The sequence below is a fragment of the Ornithorhynchus anatinus genome, chromosome 3 (assembly GCF_004115215.2).
Source record: "Ornithorhynchus anatinus isolate Pmale09 chromosome 3, mOrnAna1.pri.v4, whole genome shotgun sequence".
NCBI lineage: Eukaryota > Metazoa > Chordata > Mammalia > Monotremata > Ornithorhynchidae > Ornithorhynchus > Ornithorhynchus anatinus.
In genome coordinates, this window is record NC_041730.1 from 21,854,902 (window position 1) to 21,872,289 (window position 17,388).

Here is a 17,388-nt window from a genome sequence, read left to right on the forward strand (position 1 = left end):
TTTGCTTTCAGGCCGGTGACTGTGTGACCCCAAGCATTGGCAGGGAAGCGGATCAGGCCCCCTCTTAGAACAACCTTGGCTACCGTGAAGTTGCCGCCCTGGAGGAAGTGGGGAGGGGAGGCGTGGGATGAGTTGTCGAGCAGCGAGAAGCGCAGGGAGGCGGTTGGGTAGAAAGAGAGCCCGTCGAATGGAGCTGCATGGGAGGAAAGAGGAAGTGGGGAGAGGTGGCCGTGCCGACTCCGGGGTCCAGTGTTTGGGCCCGGGCTGTTTTCCAGCCTAAAATAGCTGTAGGGAGGAGGCACAGTTCATTTCAACTTCACCTCCGGAATCACAGAGCTCTGCGTCCCAGAGATCTTGATCACATGACCACCTAGAAAAGGCTCTAGTGCTTCCTAGACTGCAGCCTCAGAGCCTGCCTTGAATTAGAAGTCCTTGTGTAATCGGAATCCAGGTGACTGAAGCAGAACTACTGTTCCGGATTAGGGAGGAGAGGTTTAAAAGGAGCAAGTAGAGTCTGCAGGGCAGGGGGTGAGTCGAGCGGGATTAGATACTTGACGTTTTCTCCCTCCCCCGCCCCTCGCCAACCGTGTCGACTGTTGCCCATCTTATTCTCCTCCCCTTTCCCCCGATGTCACAACCGCTCTTCTCGAGAGTGGGGCAGGAGCGAGGCACCGTGGGTAAAGCGGGGTGCCCACTTAGGCAGCCAGTAGAGACTTTGTCATTAAGAAGAGATGGGGAGGTTGGGCTGGAGGGGGGAAGGAGGGAAGCGGGTCCCAGCTGGAGCAGAGGGATGCATCAGTTAAAGGAGGAAGCTAATTCTAAAAAAGGGGTAGTCCTCAAGATGTTCTTTGAGAAACACTGATTTGCAGTGGTTAGGGGTACGGGAAAGGCCTTGTTTCAGCAATAAGACCGACGCATTGGAAATGTTCACAGTTAGCTCTCATGATAATGTTCCTGTTAGTGTAAGGCAGAGTTCAAAAAAAAAAAAATGTTACACTGGGGAGCAGAATGTACTTGAGCTCACCGCACATTGAACATCAGAGCCTGATGATTTTTCCCTTTCCCCACCGCCTAGAATCCGAGCCGTCTCCCCTCATTTCGATGACATGCACAGTAATACAGCATCCACAATCAATTTTGTCATCTCCCAAGTAGCCAGTGGAGACATCAGCGCTAGCATTCAGGCTCTGGCACAGGTAAGTACGATGAAATACAAACACTGGCTGTAACAAACGGCACAAGTGATACGCAGTATCAGCTGCATAGGAGACCTCTGCTTCTGAGTTGTCACTTGCCTCCGGGGGCTCAGGTTTGACTAGCTCTCCTTCCGTGTTTCACCTTTTTCTGGGGATGAAATCGATCACTGTTATTTGAGTTTGACAGTGGAAAGTTTCCGTGGGATTGTCTTTCACCTGATCCGGACAGGTTGGTCAGCAATCTGGTCAGGCCTCTGTGTACCCAGGGGATGATCGAAAAGTAGTGTAGAAAAAAGACCCCAGCCTTCCGTGAGTCAAGAATCTTTGGGTTCTGAAGATCAAGTCCGAGGATTTTACTGTTAGTTTGAACCATTGGCCTTCAGTGAGGTATTTGGAATTGCCTAGTAATAGGCAACATAATAATATTATAATAATAATAATTGTATCTGAGTGCTTACTTTGTGGCAAGCACTGTCCTGAAGCACTGGAGTAGGTACAAGAGAATCAGGTCGGACACAGTCCCTATCCCATAGGGGTCCACAAGTTATGAGGGATCAGGTATTGAATCCTCATTTTCAGGTGAGGAAACTGAGTCACGGCGTAGCTGAGTAACTTGCCCATGGTCACCCAACAGGCAAGTGACAGCTGGAATTAGAATCCAGATGCCCCGACTCCCAGGCCCAAGCTCTTTCCACAAGGTCACACTCTTTGGCTAGGGAAGGACTGTGCTAGATGAGCAAGGCTAGAAGACCATCCTTTTTAAAATAGCTTGGGGTTTTTGTTGTTGTTGTTCAGATCGATGAAGTCCTGAGACAGGAAGACAAAGCGGAAGCGATGTCTGGCCACATCGACCAGTTTCTGATCGCAACCTTCATGCAGCTCCGACTTATCTACAACACACACATGGCGGATGAGAAATTGGAGAAGGATGAAATCATTAAATTGTACAGCTGTATCATCGGAAACATGATCTCGGTAAGCGTCTAGGAAAGGCCAGATTCGGTCGGCCTCCCGGTCCGCCTCGTCAGCCGTTGGGTCTCCCCGCTGGACCGTTATTACCCATCCTCTTGGTCAGGAATGGACGTACCTCCCAACAGTCAGTGATCGAAATCTTCCCTGCCCCTTCTAACGTACCTCATTTCCCCCTTTTTAATGTAACCCTTTTATTTCGTCCCGGAACTGGTACATAATATACCAGTACGTACCAGAATGTACATACTTGTACATACCGGAACTTGCACCTCTCAATATCGTCCGCCTCCACGTTTCCTGTAGTAACCAATTCTGTGTGCTGTAGAAAAAAGTCTTTCCCTTGGTTTATCTTTAATCTCACCTCCTTCAAAGGCTTCAAGTGTCACCCTAAGCAAGATCTTTAGCTCTTATTTTTCCCCAAGCACGGTAATTATAGTAGTAAGTGCTTACTGTGGGCCCTGACAGTAAGTGCCGGGAAAGAATCCACAGTCTACAGGCGGGAGGGTCTCTCGGCCTCGTCGGGGGGAGAGGGGGACTCAAGGTCTGCCACATCCTGAGGCTACTTCAGTCTGTCTTCACAGAGCAGCCCTATTATTGCCTGGCTAGGTGTGCCGAGGTAGCGTCTCCTTCACTACCCCCATCTCCTCCCGTCCAATTTGCAACTTCTCTAACCCCGTGGGGAATGGACAGCTTTTTCAGATCGAGAGCCTGGCCCGGGAAGCCTCCACTGGCGTGCTGAAAGACCTGATGCACGGCCTCATTACTCTGATGCTGGACTCGCGCATCGAAGACCTAGAAGAAGGGCAGCAAGTAATCCGGTCGGTTAACCTCTTAGTGGTCAAGGTCCTGGAGAAGTCTGACCAGACCAACATCCTGAGGTGGGTACGCCTCGGCCAGGAGACTCGGGTTGCCTGGTGAGGGCTTTCTTCTCCCCCAGGAGCCCTTACCCCCTGGGAGGTGTCAGCTCGTGAAGGAGAAATTCTCGTTGTCCCAGGGGGGTCAATAATGATGGTCATCTTTAATAATAATGGTGTTTGTTAAGCACTTGCTTTGTGCCAGGCAGTGAGCTGAGCGCCAGGGTAACAATAATAATAATAATAATAATGTTGGTATTTGTTAAGTGCTTACTATGTGCACTTTTCTGAGCGCTGGGGTAGACACAGGGGAATCAGGTTGTCCCACGTGGGGCTCACGGTCTTAATCCCCATTTTACAGATGAGGTAACTGAGGCACAGAGAAGTGAAGTGACTGGCCCACAGTCACACAGCTGACAAGTGGCAGAGCTGGGATTCAGGTCGGATACAGTGTTGAATTTAATGAATGAGGGATGATCCTGTTGGACATCCACATTTCCATGAAGGTTTTCCCCAAGGAGAAGCTGCAGCAGTGCAAAAGCGAATTTCCAGTAAGAATCCTAAAAACGCTCCTGCACACCCTGTGCAAGCTCAGGGGGCCTAAGGTGAGCCGGAAGGACGAGCGAAAGCACGTGTCCTTCCTGAGAGAAGCCCAGAAAGGGCGTTTCTATCTTCCGTGACCATATCTGTCTCCCATTTTCTTCTGTGTGCTAGAGCCACAGAGGAGCGACTGAAACTGCTAGAAAGCTTAGCCCGTTAATGACCTGGCCACCCCAGGGAAGGTTTCTCTTCTAGCAGGACCCCAAGGTGGACGGCGACATCTTCATTCAGGGAACCGACCGGCTCCCTGTGACGGCGCAAATAACGATGACGTGCCAAGCCATTCCACTGTCCCATCCCGCTTCCAAGGCTTCTCAGAGTTTGGAGGCCCAGAGCTTTTCGGTTTTGAAACGTGTGCAAAAGTGGGACTCGTTTGGCCTTCACTGACAGCTTTTTTAAAATCTGCTCATTTCCTGTGTTAGTGGTCTGACCAAACTTGGCCAGAGATCCTCGGAGCTCAGTAGAACATAGTGGGTTTAGATGGGCAGAGAAAGAAGATGAATGCCAGTGGCCCAGCAGGCTGTAGCTGCTCTTCTGAATCTGCTGTGGTTTGAATTGGAGCCGAGGTTTGGACTGACTCTTAACCTTGCGATTTTTTTTTCCAGTGCCCTGCTTGTTCTGCTCCAGGACAGCTTACTAGCAACAGCCAGTTCTCCCAAATTCTCAGAGCTCGTCATGAAGGTTAGTTTCGACTGGGGCAGCGCTTTTTCTCCTATTTCCAAAGTGTCGTCGCTTCCGCCAACCGTACAAAGACGCCGGGGGCCGGAAAACTAACCGGAACCGGTCGGGGGAGGGAGGGGGAAGCGAAAGACCATCAACTAACCGCCTTCTCATCCCTTCTCTTCTTCCCACTTCTCAGTCATTCCTCTCCCCTTGATATAAACTCATCTCCCACGCAGAGAAGGGAAAGAGTGTCTTCCTAGATGTGCACCTCCTCTCTCTTCCCCTCCTTCCAAATCCTTAGGTGTCCTAGCTCTTGGACACGGATGACTTTAGCCTGAGGAGCTTTCTAGCCACAGGGAGCTTAAGCTATCTTAATCTATCAATGGTATTTATTGAGCGCTGCGCATTTCTTCGACCCAAAATCAGAATGGTGGTGGGTGGCAGAGTAACCGTGCGCAGTTCCAACAGAATTTCAGGCACTGGTCCAGGAATTGAGGTGGTGGTGGAAAACGTGCCCATCTCTGTGTCTCTGTCTCGCTGTCTGTCTCTCATACTCAACAAGAGCGTGGCTCTTTTTCAACAGTGCCTCTGGAGAATGGTGCGGCTACTCCCTGAAACGATCAACAGTATCAATCTGGATCGGATCCTGTTGGACATCCACATTTTCATGAAGGTTTTCCCCAAGGAGAAGCTGAAGCAGTGCAAAAGCGAATTCCCAATAAGAACCCTAAAAACCCTGCTGCACACCCTGTGCAAGCTCAAGGGGCCCAAGGTGAGCCGGAAGGACGAGCGAAAGCACGTGTCCTTACCAGAGAAGCCCAGAAGGGCGTTTCTATCTTCGGTGACCTTATCTGTCTCCCTCAGATTCTGGATCACCTCACAATGATAGACAACAAAAATGAGTCTGAACTGGAGGCGCATCTCTGCAGGTTGATGAAGCACAGTATGGACCAGACTGGAAGCAAGTCTGATAAGGAGACCGAGAAGGGAGCTTCTCGCGTAGTGAGTAATCTAGCATCAAAAATAGCAGGAGGAGGAAATTGCCTCTAAGTGATTCTACCCAGGGAAGCGCAAGGGGAAATTGAGCTAAAACCAGCCCCTGTGTTAGAGGCTGTCCATTTCAGCCTGAATTCGGAGCTCGAGGGTGGGGCGTCGTAGGGTCCCCGTCCCTCTGCCCCCAAAGATCCGTGATCCGTGGAACACCCGTCCTGGGATGGCGATAGATCCGTGGCTTCCCGGGTGTTTGTTCGTCACGGAGTTGGGGGTGTCACAGAGGGCGGTGCAGCGGCCATCCCTCCTCTCTCTCGGTCCCATTTCTGAGCCAGGCAAACTCTGGGGGAGGCGGAGGTCAGCCCCCGCAACATCAGCAGCCTAAGGATGGGATTCCCGGCACTCCTGTTTCGGGGGGCAACTGTCAGGAACTATTTAAAGCTGCTTCCTCTCCAGTGTGTCGTACCCAGTCTCGAGACGATTAAGTCTTTCTTCCCCTGGAATTTTAACGATGGGTTTCCAGCTTTTCCGAATCGTAGTCAAGGATGGCTACATAATGGGTGGGGTCTGGCCAGACTTCGTAGGTTGTCCCTGTCGCTAAGGATGAAAACTTTCAAAGCAGTCGTAATCCGGATTGGTACACGGGTGGGGCAAGCCGAGTGGGGTCTCACCTAGAACTTGCTTGAACTCCCTTGTGGGGTGGTCCCAGTGTGGGACAGGCTCAGAAGGGCCCCGTGGTGGGCCCGGCTGTGTCATCAATGACCTCAGGGAGCTGGCACTGGACTGCAGGCTGGGAACCCATCTTTCGACCACCTGACCTAGCGTCGGTTCACCTTGCAGGATGAAAAGTCTTCCAAAGCCAAAGTGAACGACTTATTAGCGGAAATCTTTAAGAAGATCGGTTCCAAAGAGAACACTAAAGAGGTGAGAGAGCGGTTATTAAAGCAGGTGAGGGTTCACGTCAAGAAAAGGGGTCGGATGTGGCCGCTGACAGCAGGGTCGTCGTTTCCTCTCTCAGGGCCTAGCGGAGCTGTATGAGTATAAGAAGAAATACTCCGACGCAGACATCGAGCCCTTCTTGAAAAACTCCTCCCAGTTCTTCCAGAGCTACGTAGAGCGAGGGCTCCGGCTCATCGAGATGGAGAGAGAGGGCAAAGGACGTATCGCCACTTCTACAGGTTAGCTTCCTCCGGGAATCCCAGGAGCTCCCCGTACGTGGAGGAAATACGCGGTAACGTGGCATTCCTGGCATTTCTATCTTGGTTGAATCCCCGCCGATTGGCATGCCCTGGCAAGTCAGTGGGTATGGCCAGTCGGGCTGCCCGGTGGTAATTGTAGGGTAGGGGCCACCCCCCGCGAACGAGGTCGAGAGGCAGGTCCCAGAGAGTCTGGGGGCAAGAAGAAAGAAAAAGCAATCAGCGGTTTTCAGCCCAGGAAAATGTCCAACGGAAAGGTTCTATCCAGCGCTAATATCTGTTGAGCGCTTACTGTATACACGGCAGTGTACTCAGTACTCGGGAAAGGACAGTGTAGTCGAGTTGGTCGATGCAGTCCCCGCCCACAGAGAGTTTACAGCCCGAATGGGAAGGCAGACACGAAAATAAATTATCGTTAGGGGAAATAGTGGAGTATAAAGACTTCACTCTGCTGCACGGATCGTTCATCGACGAAAAGGTTCCGTCTACGTCTTCCCGCTCCTCAAGAAGCTCCAGTGGCTGCCCGTCCATCTCCGCATCAAAACAGACACTCCTTACCATTGACTTTAAAACAATCAGTCAGTTTGCCTCACCGTACCGTACCTCACTAATCTCCTACCACAGCCCAGCCCGCACACCCCGCTCCTCTAGCACCAGCTTACTGTGCCCCGATCTCGGCTGTCTCTCCGTCGACCCCTTTCCCACATCTCCCCCCATCCTGCAACTCCCTCCCCCTCCGCATCCGCCAGACCACCACGCTCTCCACCTTCAAAGCATTATTAAGGCCACGTCTTCTCCGAGGGGCCTTCTCCGATTAAGCCCTCTTTCCTCCGGCTCGCTCTCCCTTCTGCGTCATCTACGCACTGGGATCTGTGACCTTTGGACAGGTGATAGTTGCCCCGTCTCCCAACCCCACGGCGCTTTTGTAGCTATCTTTAAATTGCACATCATAAATTATGTATATTACCATCTGTCTTCTAGGTTGTGAGCTCATTTTGGGCAGGAAACGTGTCTGCTAATTCTGTCGTATTCTCCCAAGCGCTTAGGACAATGCTCTGTACATAGTGAGTGCTCAATAAATACAACTGATTGGACCTAAAGGCCGGGTCCCCTGACACTCTCCCCAGCCCCGCGGCGGAGTGCCTCGTCAATGGCGAGGGGCGGGTGGATCGGAGGAACGAAATCCCTAGGGAAGGCCTCCTGGAGATGTGATTTTAGGAGGGTTTTGGGTGTGTGTGTGTGTGTGTGTGTGTGTGTGACGAGCTGACCGAGAAGCCTGCGTCCCCATCGTTGTGATTCCGTTTCTTATTCCAGGGATCTCCCCTCCAACGGAGGTGCCGTGCGTCCCCACTCCGACAAGCACAGTGTCCTCAGCAGGCAACGCGAACGGAGAGGAGTTAGGACCGTCCGTCTACCTGGAGAGGCTAAAAATCCTCCGGCAGCGCTGTGGGCTGGATAACGCCAAGGTAACCTTCCCTCCCAAGGGGGAGGCGGGGCAGGCGGAGCCCAGCTCTGCCGTCCTCCTTGGAGGTGGACGTCGGTCACCGAGCCTTCCCTGGTCCCGCTTCCATCGGCCCTGTTTCTCTCCCTCTCCCCCTGCAGCAAGACGACAGGCCTCCCCTGACCTCCCTGCTCTCCAAGCCGACGGTCCCCACGGTCGCCTCCTCCACGGACATGATCCACAGTAAGCTCTCTCAGCTCCGCGAGTCCAGAGAGCAGAACCAGCACTTGGACCTGGATTCCAACCAGACACACTCCTCCGGCCCCACCTCCTCCTCCACTTCCACAGCCACCAACATTGATGACTTGAAAAAAAGACTGGAGAAAATAAAGAGCAGCCGCAAATGAGGCTCCCCCGGGGTCCCTCTGCAACTCGAGTTTACTCAACTAGAAGTCCTCGTAGTTTTCAAGTGGCCTTGCCCAGGCCTAGTGTATACAAACTGGTCTCCTGTATATTACCGTGGATCTTGGGGGAGGATGGAGTTATCGTGGCCCAAGTATTTGTACATATTCCGCTTCTCTCTGTGAGCATCCTGCCTCTAGAAGACTGTCTGTGTATTAGCTTAGTGTACAGACCTGTAAACAGCCACCCTCCTCTCTGCTCAGACTAGGGTCTCCTCCTTTTATTATCTGTAAAGTCGTCTTACCATTTCTTAGCTCTCGCCTATTAGAAACTCTTTGGTAGTCTTTCTTTGAGTCTCCGAGCTCTTCTCCCTGTAAGCCGAAGGGTCGGTCTACCCTGTATGGACGCATGGCATGATCTAACTAATTTAAGTGTCTTTTGTAAATAAAGTTTGCATTAACTCTAGCTGTCTTCCCCGAGGCCCCCCGGCGGAGGCGGCTCTGGCCGTGGCTGCCCCGGAGCCGGCCTCGCGCTCGGACGGCCCGAGAGCCCCGCCGGCGGCCGCCCTGGGATTTCCGTCTCGCCCCCGGCTCCGAAGAGTTCCCGCAAGGCAAGGCCCCCCTCTCTCCGGCTCTTCCCGCTCCTTGGCATCCGCCTGAGCGGGTACCTCTTGGTCGTCGCCTCCTCCCCCGGAGGAGAGTTCTCCCTTTTGAGAACAGTCGGATTTGCTTCTCCCTTAGGACTGAGATCTCGTTAGAAGTCCGGCCCACCTGAGCTTGGGCCTGGACGTGACCCTCCAGCCTTCGCTTCCCCGCCCCTGACTCCCGCCTTGTCGACTCTTAACCATCCGAACTCCTCCCCCACCTCGGCTACCGGCGGACAATGCTCTCCCGCTCTGTGGACCGCGTTCACTTGTGTCCTTCGGTGAAGGTCGGTACCCACCACCCAGATGACGGGTTCTCCCGGCCCTGCCGCTTGTCAGCCGTGTGACCGTGGGCAAGTCACTTAACTTCTCTGTGCCTCAATTCCCTCATCTGTAAAATGGGGATTAACAGTGAGCCTCACGTGGGACAACCTGATGACCCTGTATCTACCCCAGCGCTTAGAACAGTGCTCTGCACCTAGGAAGCGCTTGACAAATACCAACATTATTATAACAGTAGAAAAAGACCGCCGCTTGGAGAAAAGAGTGCGGTGACAGCTACTGCTTCTCCTCCAGGCCGGTCTGGTAGATCTAGAAACCAGCTTTAGTTCTCGGATTGTGTTGTCCACAGCCCCTTGAGCGACACCTTCCCTGCCCACGGTGCGGACTTAGCTGCTCCCCTTAACCGATTAAAACCAGTCGTGGCTGCTGAGACCCAGAGTAGGGGGAGGAGACGGCAATACATCGTCCCTCTTCGAGAACGCTATTCGGCGGCGTTGATTCCATTTTCTTAAACTTGGTTTCCCTTCTCCATCCCCCCGCCTGGTCTTTGGTTGTATCTGCTCATCCCTGCAATCTCTTGCCTCTCAATTTAGATGATCTGATTTCAGGACTGGCAGGAGCTTGTACCGTCCTTATCCCGGGGGCGGGCAGGGAGAGCGAAAGAAGTCAGCAGCCAAGGAACTGCTGTGAGTCTGACGCTGTCTCTCCGTCTCCGTCTCAACCAGATGCACCGAGATCTTCCTCTCTGTCCCCTGCCCCTCAGGGAGCGACTCTTGTACGCCTCCCTGTCCGTCTCTTTCCCTCCATACCACCTAAACTTGATTCTCTTTATGCCGCTCGATAAGGTAGGATCACACTTTCTTCGGTCTTTTCTCCGGGTCCCTCCCTGGGGAAAACGCTCCAAGTCCCTGCTTCCGTTCCTCGATGCTCTTCTCATCTTGAACCTTCATCTTATTTCCCGAAGCTCAGAGGCCCAGCAGAAGTGGTTGAATAACGGTTTAATGCAGCTCATAAATCTGAGAGTGAACTCTCAAGCAGCGTGCTCTCTGCTTTCGGGTACCTCTTCACCGTCGAGGCTTCACGTAGAGGAAGGCTTCTGCAAGTTGGGTTGGGGTTTTTTTTTTTTAAGTGTGCGAAATTGTCACAAATGACACTTTTTAGCTTATGAATCAAGGAGAGAAGTTTTCTCAGTTCTTTGTTGGGTTGGGAAATGAGCCACTTTATCTCGGAAAACACAATCAGTGGTATTTTGAGGGCTCAGGGTGTGCAGAGCACTGTATGACAATTGGTGGACACATCCCCTGCTCATGACAAGCTTACCGGCTAGAGACGATCTTGGAGTCTACAAAACGATCCATTGAAAAGCTACACCCCGGCCTTCCTTCCGTCTTGAATCCTTAACCTACAAAGCTAGCGTAGGCCACAAACCACTTTGTAGGGGCAAATAAGGGGAAAGCCTCTCCTTTCACCTGTGTGTCTGCTGGAAATGTACCCAACAAAGTGGCCTGGGGGAAAGACCGGGGGCTTGGGAGGCAGGAGACCTGGGTTCTAAGCCCAGCTCTGCCCCTTCCTTGCTTTGCTGACCTTGGACGAGTCCATTAACTTCTGTACCTGTTTCCTCCTCCTCCTCATCTGCAAAATGGGGATACGATCTGTGTTTTCCCCTTTAGACTGTGAGTCTGAGTTGGAACAGGGACCGGTCTAGTCTGATTACCTCAGTGCTTGGCACACGGTAAACACATCCCACAGTTACTATTTATTGACCCCTTGCCTCGATGACGTGGGAAGTGCCGCCGCCCTCCCGGGGACGGGTTGAGGAGCTGGCTGAAAAGAACGGGAGGCTCCGGCCATACTAAGTGAGACATTTATTGGTAAACAGCGTGGAGACGGGATCGGCGACAACATCCCCTCCGTCTCTCGCGGTCGGAGAGCCCGCACGGCTCTGCTCCCCGCACTGGGGGGGGGGGTGGGCAGCCTCCCCTAGCCCCCAAATCGGTCGATGGCTTTCTGCAACCACTTCTTCAGCCGGAACACGTGGGTATAGAAGCCGTACTTCCCATCCCGGTCGCAGCCTTCGCCCCAGGAGACGATCCCGATTTGGTACCAGCGGTTGTCGAAGGGGCTCTGGGGGACGGGGTCAGTTCGGTTGAGGAGAGAGGTGGGCCCCCCCCGCCCCTGCCCGACCCCCCGGCCCCCCGGGCATCCACTTACTTTCATGACAAAGGGCCCCCCGCTGTCTCCTTCACAGGCATCGCCTCGCTTCTCCTCGTCGGGCTTGTACCCTGGGGAGCGGCCGATGTGCCAATGGAACCCGGAGTCGGCCTCCAAGTCCCCTGCCGCTCCTCCCGGCCCCGAGTACAAACCCGGTCGGAGCCTGGAGGCCGGCGGCCGGGACTGGGGAAGGACTGGTCTCCACCTGCTCGTTCCTCCATCCCTCGCCCCTCCGCCTCCGCCCGTCAATCCACCCTCCCCTCTCGGTTGACCGTCCGCTCCCCGCTGCCCCACCTCCCCCCGCCCTTGCCTGCGCAGAACATGTTGTCGGTGACTTTGATGCGGGTGGAGGCCCGGCAGACGTCTTGCTCCACGAGGGGGAGGTTGATCTCCTGCAGAACGGAGGGGAGGTTTCTGGTGGTAGTCCACGTCTCTTTCAGGTTGCCCCAGCCGGTCACTCGTCCTTTGTATCCAGACAACATCAACCTAGGGAGGAGAGCCAGGCGACCAGTGAGTTCCCTCCACCCTGACGTGTAGATTCCTCCTCTGGGGCTCCCTCTGTATCCATCCTCGTCTTGGGGTTCCCCCGTGGGGCTCTCCCTCCTCAGATGCCCACATGTTGGCATGGCTCCCGGGAAATGGGCGTGGCTTGGGTCAGCTCACGCAGTGACCCGTTCCCAACCGTGCTAGACTCTAAACCCCCTCCAGGCCAGCGTGGGTGTCTTCCGTCGTTTCCCCAAGCACCCGATACGGTGCTCTGCCCTTCGGAGGTGCTTAATAAGTGCCTTGGACAACGATGATGGGCCACGGTCGGGCTCGGCCCAAGCGGCCCCCCAGTTCTCCCCCCGGGGTAGGAGGGGTACACCGAGCGGGTCGGGGGAGCCCCAGCGCGACTTGCGGGAGGCTCCCGTCGCTACCGGCTCCCTGGACCGGAGCGGAGGTCGCGGGTGTGAGCGGGGAGGAAAGGAGAGGCGTCCGAGGTGGGCAGCGGGGCGGCCCCTAACTGGACGAGTCCACTGAGCCGACCCGACCCGGGTCCTCAGAGCCGATCTCACCCCACCCGCGCCTCCCCGGTCGAAGGCCGGGCTCTTCTCGGCACTCACCTCTGCACCAGGTCCTTAGTGGGCAGGCATACGGGGTGGATGTAGTCGCTCAAGGGAACGGGCCTCTTCAGCTTGAGTAGGGCGATGTCTCTATCCAGATTTTCCTTCCAGTTGTACTTCGGGTGGATGATGATGAGCTCCAGGCCGGAGATCTTCTCCATGGTCCGCTCGTACCTGCCCCGGACGCCGGAAGGTCGTGGGGGGCGGGCGGGGCGGAGGGAGAACCCGCCCCGGAGCCGCCGCGGCCCCCACCCGGGGTGGGTCGGCCCCGCCGGTTTCCGGCTTCCCGTCTCCGGCCCCGGCCCCTCACCTGGTGCGCTGGTACTTGCCGATGCGCACCAGCAAGTCGTCCACCGTGAAGTTCTTGTCCCACGGAGGGTAGAGGAGGCAGTGGGCAGCGGTGAGGATCCAGCGGTCGCTGAGGAGACTGGCTCCACACAGCAGCTCCTGGGGGCTCTTGCGGAAAATCATCACCTGCCTGGGGGAGACGGGTGAGGTGGGCCAGGTCAGGTAGGAGTCCGGGCCCGGGTCGAGCCTCGCGATCCTTGGGCTCAGCGGATCCCGGGCCCCCCCGGGAGCGAGTCGGCTCCAGACAGCGAGGGGTCAGCCTCCCTCCCTCCCTCCCTACGGGAGGAGGGGGCGGCTCCCACTCCCACCCTCCGCCGCTTCTACCCCAGGCGGGAGGGTCCGGGACCCCGAGGTGCCCCAACGTCACCAAGGGGCGCTGCCGATCTCCGCGTCGTCCCCGAGGATGATGCGCCCGCTGATGTAAGACTCCAGCAGCTCCGCCTCGCTCTTATCCAACCGAGACTTCTTCTCAAACAGGGGGCGCAGCCCGCAATCTGCGGAGCCAGAGGGGCCGCCCCGTCAGCGGGCGGGGGGCCGGGACGCCCCCTGGGCCCCTCGCCCGCCCGGCGCTAGGGGAGGCAAACGGCTCGGCGCGATGGGCGCGGCCTCTCGGCCCTCCTGAGGACCGCGCCTCACCCGCCTCCCCCTTCCCGAAGGTCTTCTCGTTGAAGAAGGTCTGGTAGTCCTCCGCGGTCGTACGACCCCCGATGGCCTCTGGCGGCGACTTCGGCTTCTCCTCGTCGATCGCCCTGTCTGAAAGGAGGATGGGGGCGAGGGAGAGTCGGGGGGCGCCGAGGGAAGGGCCCCCGGCCCTCCCCCTAGTTAGCTCCCGTAGGCGTTCGGGGCTCGGCCTTGTCTCGCCCGGAGACCCGGCCGGGTCCGCGCGCGGGAAACGCGGGCCCCGACGTGCCAAAGCCCGGGAAGGCGACCCGCGGGTCGTCGGGCAGAAACCGGCGCCGACCGGGACCGGCGGCCGGCCCCCGGCCCCCAGGGAGAGGCCTCCCGCCCCGGGCGGGCCGGCCTCCCGCCGCTCACCGCAGTAGACGGCCGGGCAGTACTCATAGCTCCCGGGGGGTCCGTCCACGTAGCACCAGATGCCTTCGCTGTCGCCGTCGGGGTTCCGACAGTGGTTCTCCACCAGGGGCACGGCCGGGTCGAAGTCCCGACGGCGGGGTCGGTCCTCGAGCGGCCCGGAGGCCCAGGGCAGGCAGGGGGCCCCGGACAGGGTGGTGGCCTGGGTGCCCCGGTAGAGTCGGCCCTCCTCGGGGAGGCAAGGCCCCTTCGGCCTCTCCGGCTTGGAGCCGCGGGGGCGGAGGGTCGGCGGCTCCTCCGTCCGACCTGGATGGGGAACGCCGCTCAGCGGGGACGGAGGGACGGGCCGGAGGAAGCCGGGCGGGCCTCGCCTCCCTGCCGGGGACCCCTCGGCTCCGGGCCGGGCACCCCGCTCCCTCCCCGCCTTCCCTCCTCGTCCGCCCCCCCTCTCCCCAGCCCCCGTCCTCCCCTCCCGCCCACCCCACCGCGTGTGCGGACGCGGGACTCACCGCAGAGGGGAACGACGCACTCCTCCCGCCGCACGGTGGGGTCGGTGGTGAAGCACCAAGGCCCGGCGCTGCTGTTATCGGGGTTCCGGCAGAAATTCTCTCGCAGATCGGCTCCGGGGTGGGAGGTGGCGTTCATCCTGAAACGAGAAACGCCTCGGGGTCGGGGGGACCGGGCCGGGCCCCCGCTCCCCCGCCCGTCTCCGCCGCGGATCCCGCCGTCGCCGACCCGGCGGACGTCGGAGGAGGTGGGAGCCGGGGGGCCGGGGCGCCGGCGCTCACCGGTGTAGGTGAGGGTAGCGGCTTCTCCACAGCTGGCACTCGATGCCCGACTTGGTGACGTTGGCTCGACCGCGGTAGTTCAGGCCCGGGCCCTCGGCGCACTCTCCTGTAAACGACGCGGGTCCGGGCCACCGGGGCCGGCCCCTCCCGGCTCCCCCCCACCCCGGACCCGGCTCCACCCCCACCGCCCTTCTCCCTGGGCCCGGCCCCTCCCCGGGGCCCGAGCTCTGCCCCCGACCTCTCCCACGTCCCCTTCCCGTCCCCCGCCTCACCTTTCAGGCAGAGGTCCCGGCTCTCTCTGGGTTTCTTCGTGACGGTGCAAGCTGAGGAAGGCCCCGGCGGTCCCCGTTACCCCGGGACCCGAAGGGCAGCCGAAGGCCCCGGCGGGGCAGCGGACGGGTGGCGAGACTCGGAAGGTCTCGGGACCCAAGGGCAGCCCCCCGGCCCCCGAGGCTTCGAGGTCAGCCGCCTCGGCTGACCGCCCCGCCCTGGGCCGGGAGGGAGGGAATCCCCCCGGAGCGTCCCCCGCCCCGGCCGGACCGGCCACGAGGCTGGACTTGGAGTCGCTCGGATTCGGGCGGGGACGTGGTGCCCGGCGGGTTTCCGGGAGGTCTCCGAGGCCCCGGGCTAAGCGCCCCCCCCCCTCCCCCCCGCCCAGTGGGCTCCCAGTCCCCTCCTCCCAGCCGGGTGCCGCTCACCTTTGTACTTGACCCAGAACTCGATCTGAAAGATAAGAGCCGATGCTGCGGCCGGCCGGGTGGGGGGACGACGACTCCAAACCCTCCCGGCCCCTCCCCGGGACTCCACCCCGGCGGGAGTCCCCGGCCGGAGCCCCTCGGCTCACCGTCTTGTCCTGGGACTCCAGAGCCTCGAAGGCCTCTTCGTAGCTGCAGAGCTCCTCCAGGCACTCCCGCTCTAGATTGCCTTTCCGCAGCTCCTCCAGATAGCCCTTGTTGCTCCGGCGGGAGCGCCGGAGCAGGGACAGGGCCTGCTGCTGGCCCAGGAACACTGCGAGGGGGCCGGAGTCCCCCCGTGAGACCCCGCGGCCCCCCGCCTCCAGGGAGCCCGACCCCCCCCCCCCCTTCCGTCGTCTCGGCTACGCCGCCGATCCCGCCGTCGTCGTCGACCCGGGGATCCCGGCGGCCCAGGCCGGGCACGGGGTCCCGGGTCCGGGCGAGGTTCTTCGACCCTGCGAGACCTCCCTCTCCCGGCCTCGTCCCACGCTCACGTCGGCCCCGATCCCTTCCTGCCGGTTGCCCTCCGGAGCGCAGCCCGGTCCGGCCCTCTTCCCCTCCGGCGGTCTGCCCCCGGCCCGGCCCTTCTCCCCCTTATCCCTCTCGGGACCCCCCGCTCGCCCCCGACGCCTCGGGAATCTCCCCTTCCCCACCCTTCGCCTCCCCGCCCCACGGCCCCAGGTGTCTCTCCCCGGCCCGAGCCCCGCTACCGGCTGGGATGGCCGCCTTCTTTCCCGACACCCTCCCGGAAGAGGCCGGGCCTTACCCTGCTGGCAGTAGGAGACGGACAGCAGGAAAAAGAGCCCCAGGCCGCCGGGCCACCCCAGGGCTCGTCCGGACGCCATGGTGTCCGCGGAGAGGCTCTGGGCCCGTGGCCCCACCGCGGCCGGCCTGGCCCCGCCGGGTTAATCATGAACGAGCGTGAAGAAATCGCCGGCGAAAGGTCGGCGGGTCATGGCTGGAGGCACGGCCATTGCTCCTGTCCGCCCCCACCTCTGACTCCCTGCTCCCGCTCGGAGGGTCGGGGTGGGGGCGGCCGTGGCCGGGGGCACGTTTCCCGGGGGCCAGAGGTCGAGGCCCCGGAGCCCGGGCGGCGGAAGGAAGCGGCCGGCGGCAGGAGAGCCGAGGCCTCGGCCGCGGCGGGCCCGCCGTGCCGCTTTCCCCTCGCTGGAGGTGCCCGCTCGGGGCCCCCTCCTCCGGAGGGCAGGGCTCGCTGCCATCCCGCCGGTAGTCGACAGCGGGCCAAACAGCCCCTGCCCCCTCTCCGGTCCCCTCTCCGTCCCCGGCGGCCCGGAGAGCCCCCCCCCCCCCGACCCGGTTCCCACGAAGTTTCTCCTCATCCGCCCCGGGACCGGGCGGGGGGGACTTTCCGTCCCCGCCCGAGGCCCCCCCCCCGCCGGGCCCCCGACCGAGACGGGTCGCCCGCAGCACGCCCGGGGCCCTCGGGGGGCCGGAGCCGGCCGCGGGCCCGGCCGGCCACGCTGCCCGGCCTGGCGCTTCCCGTTCGCCACGCTCGGAGGCGGGAGGGTCGATATTAGCCCCGGAGGACGGTCGGGGGAGGGAGGGCCCGGGGACGGCGGGACAGAGAGCGGGTCCAGAGGGAAGCTGCCCCAGACCCAGTCTCCTGCCCCCGCCGGGGCCTTCCCCTCCCGTCCCTCCGGCCCGAGACGGAGGAACGCCGGTGGAGGGGTGGACAGAAAACGGGTCTAGGAAAGCAGCCGGTAGCCCCCCCCGGGGCCGGGACCCAACCGGGGGCTTCGGTCCCTCTCGGCCATCCCCGCCTCCCCAGCCCACAGGCGGACTCATCCAGATTCGGCTGTATTCGAATCTAGAATCCCGCCCGACGCCGACGAGCCGGTTCCGAAAATCCATTCCCCAGCGAGACTGCCCGGATGTCAGCGTGGGGAGCGGATCCCCCGATTCCCGCTTCGTT

General features: G+C 59.6%; 2 protein-coding genes across 7 annotated transcripts in view; one reads left to right on the forward strand and one right to left on the reverse strand.

Moving 5' to 3' along the window:
* Positions 1-8,779, forward strand: part of CKAP5 (cytoskeleton associated protein 5) — a 76,598-nt gene extending 67,819 nt beyond the window's left edge. For 5 of the 6 annotated variants that reach the window (XM_029059479.2, XM_039911419.1, XM_029059480.2 and 2 more), the window contains exons 36-45: positions 1,076-1,196; positions 1,992-2,171; positions 2,859-3,046; positions 4,228-4,303; positions 4,869-5,057; positions 5,150-5,287; positions 6,116-6,199; positions 6,294-6,453; positions 7,786-7,937; positions 8,074-8,319. In XM_029059479.2, the coding sequence (XP_028915312.1) occupies positions 1,076-1,196; positions 1,992-2,171; positions 2,859-3,046; positions 4,228-4,303; positions 4,869-5,057; positions 5,150-5,287; positions 6,116-6,199; positions 6,294-6,453; positions 7,786-7,937; positions 8,074-8,319 (1,534 nt within the window). Of the gene's footprint in view, positions 1-1,075; positions 1,197-1,991; positions 2,172-2,858; positions 3,047-4,227; positions 4,304-4,868; positions 5,058-5,149; positions 5,288-6,115; positions 6,200-6,293; positions 6,454-7,785; positions 7,938-8,073 lie in introns of all 6 variants that reach the window. The other variant, XM_029059478.1, reaches the window with a different exon arrangement.
* Positions 8,780-11,085: 2,306 nt separating this feature from the next.
* Positions 11,086-16,329, reverse strand: F2 (coagulation factor II, thrombin). Its single transcript, XM_029059011.2, has 14 exons — positions 16,222-16,329; positions 15,566-15,729; positions 15,420-15,444; positions 14,994-15,044; positions 14,722-14,827; positions 14,443-14,579; positions 13,937-14,239; positions 13,538-13,654; positions 13,269-13,395; positions 12,864-13,031; positions 12,554-12,727; positions 11,761-11,936; positions 11,451-11,521; positions 11,086-11,363 (listed from the first exon to the last, which is right to left on the reverse strand). The coding sequence occupies exons 1-14, from the start codon at positions 16,298-16,300 to the stop codon at positions 11,220-11,222; spliced, it is 1,842 nt and encodes a 613-aa protein (XP_028914844.1). The 5' UTR covers positions 16,301-16,329; the 3' UTR covers positions 11,086-11,219.
* Between the last annotated feature and the right edge of the window lie 1,059 nt (positions 16,330-17,388).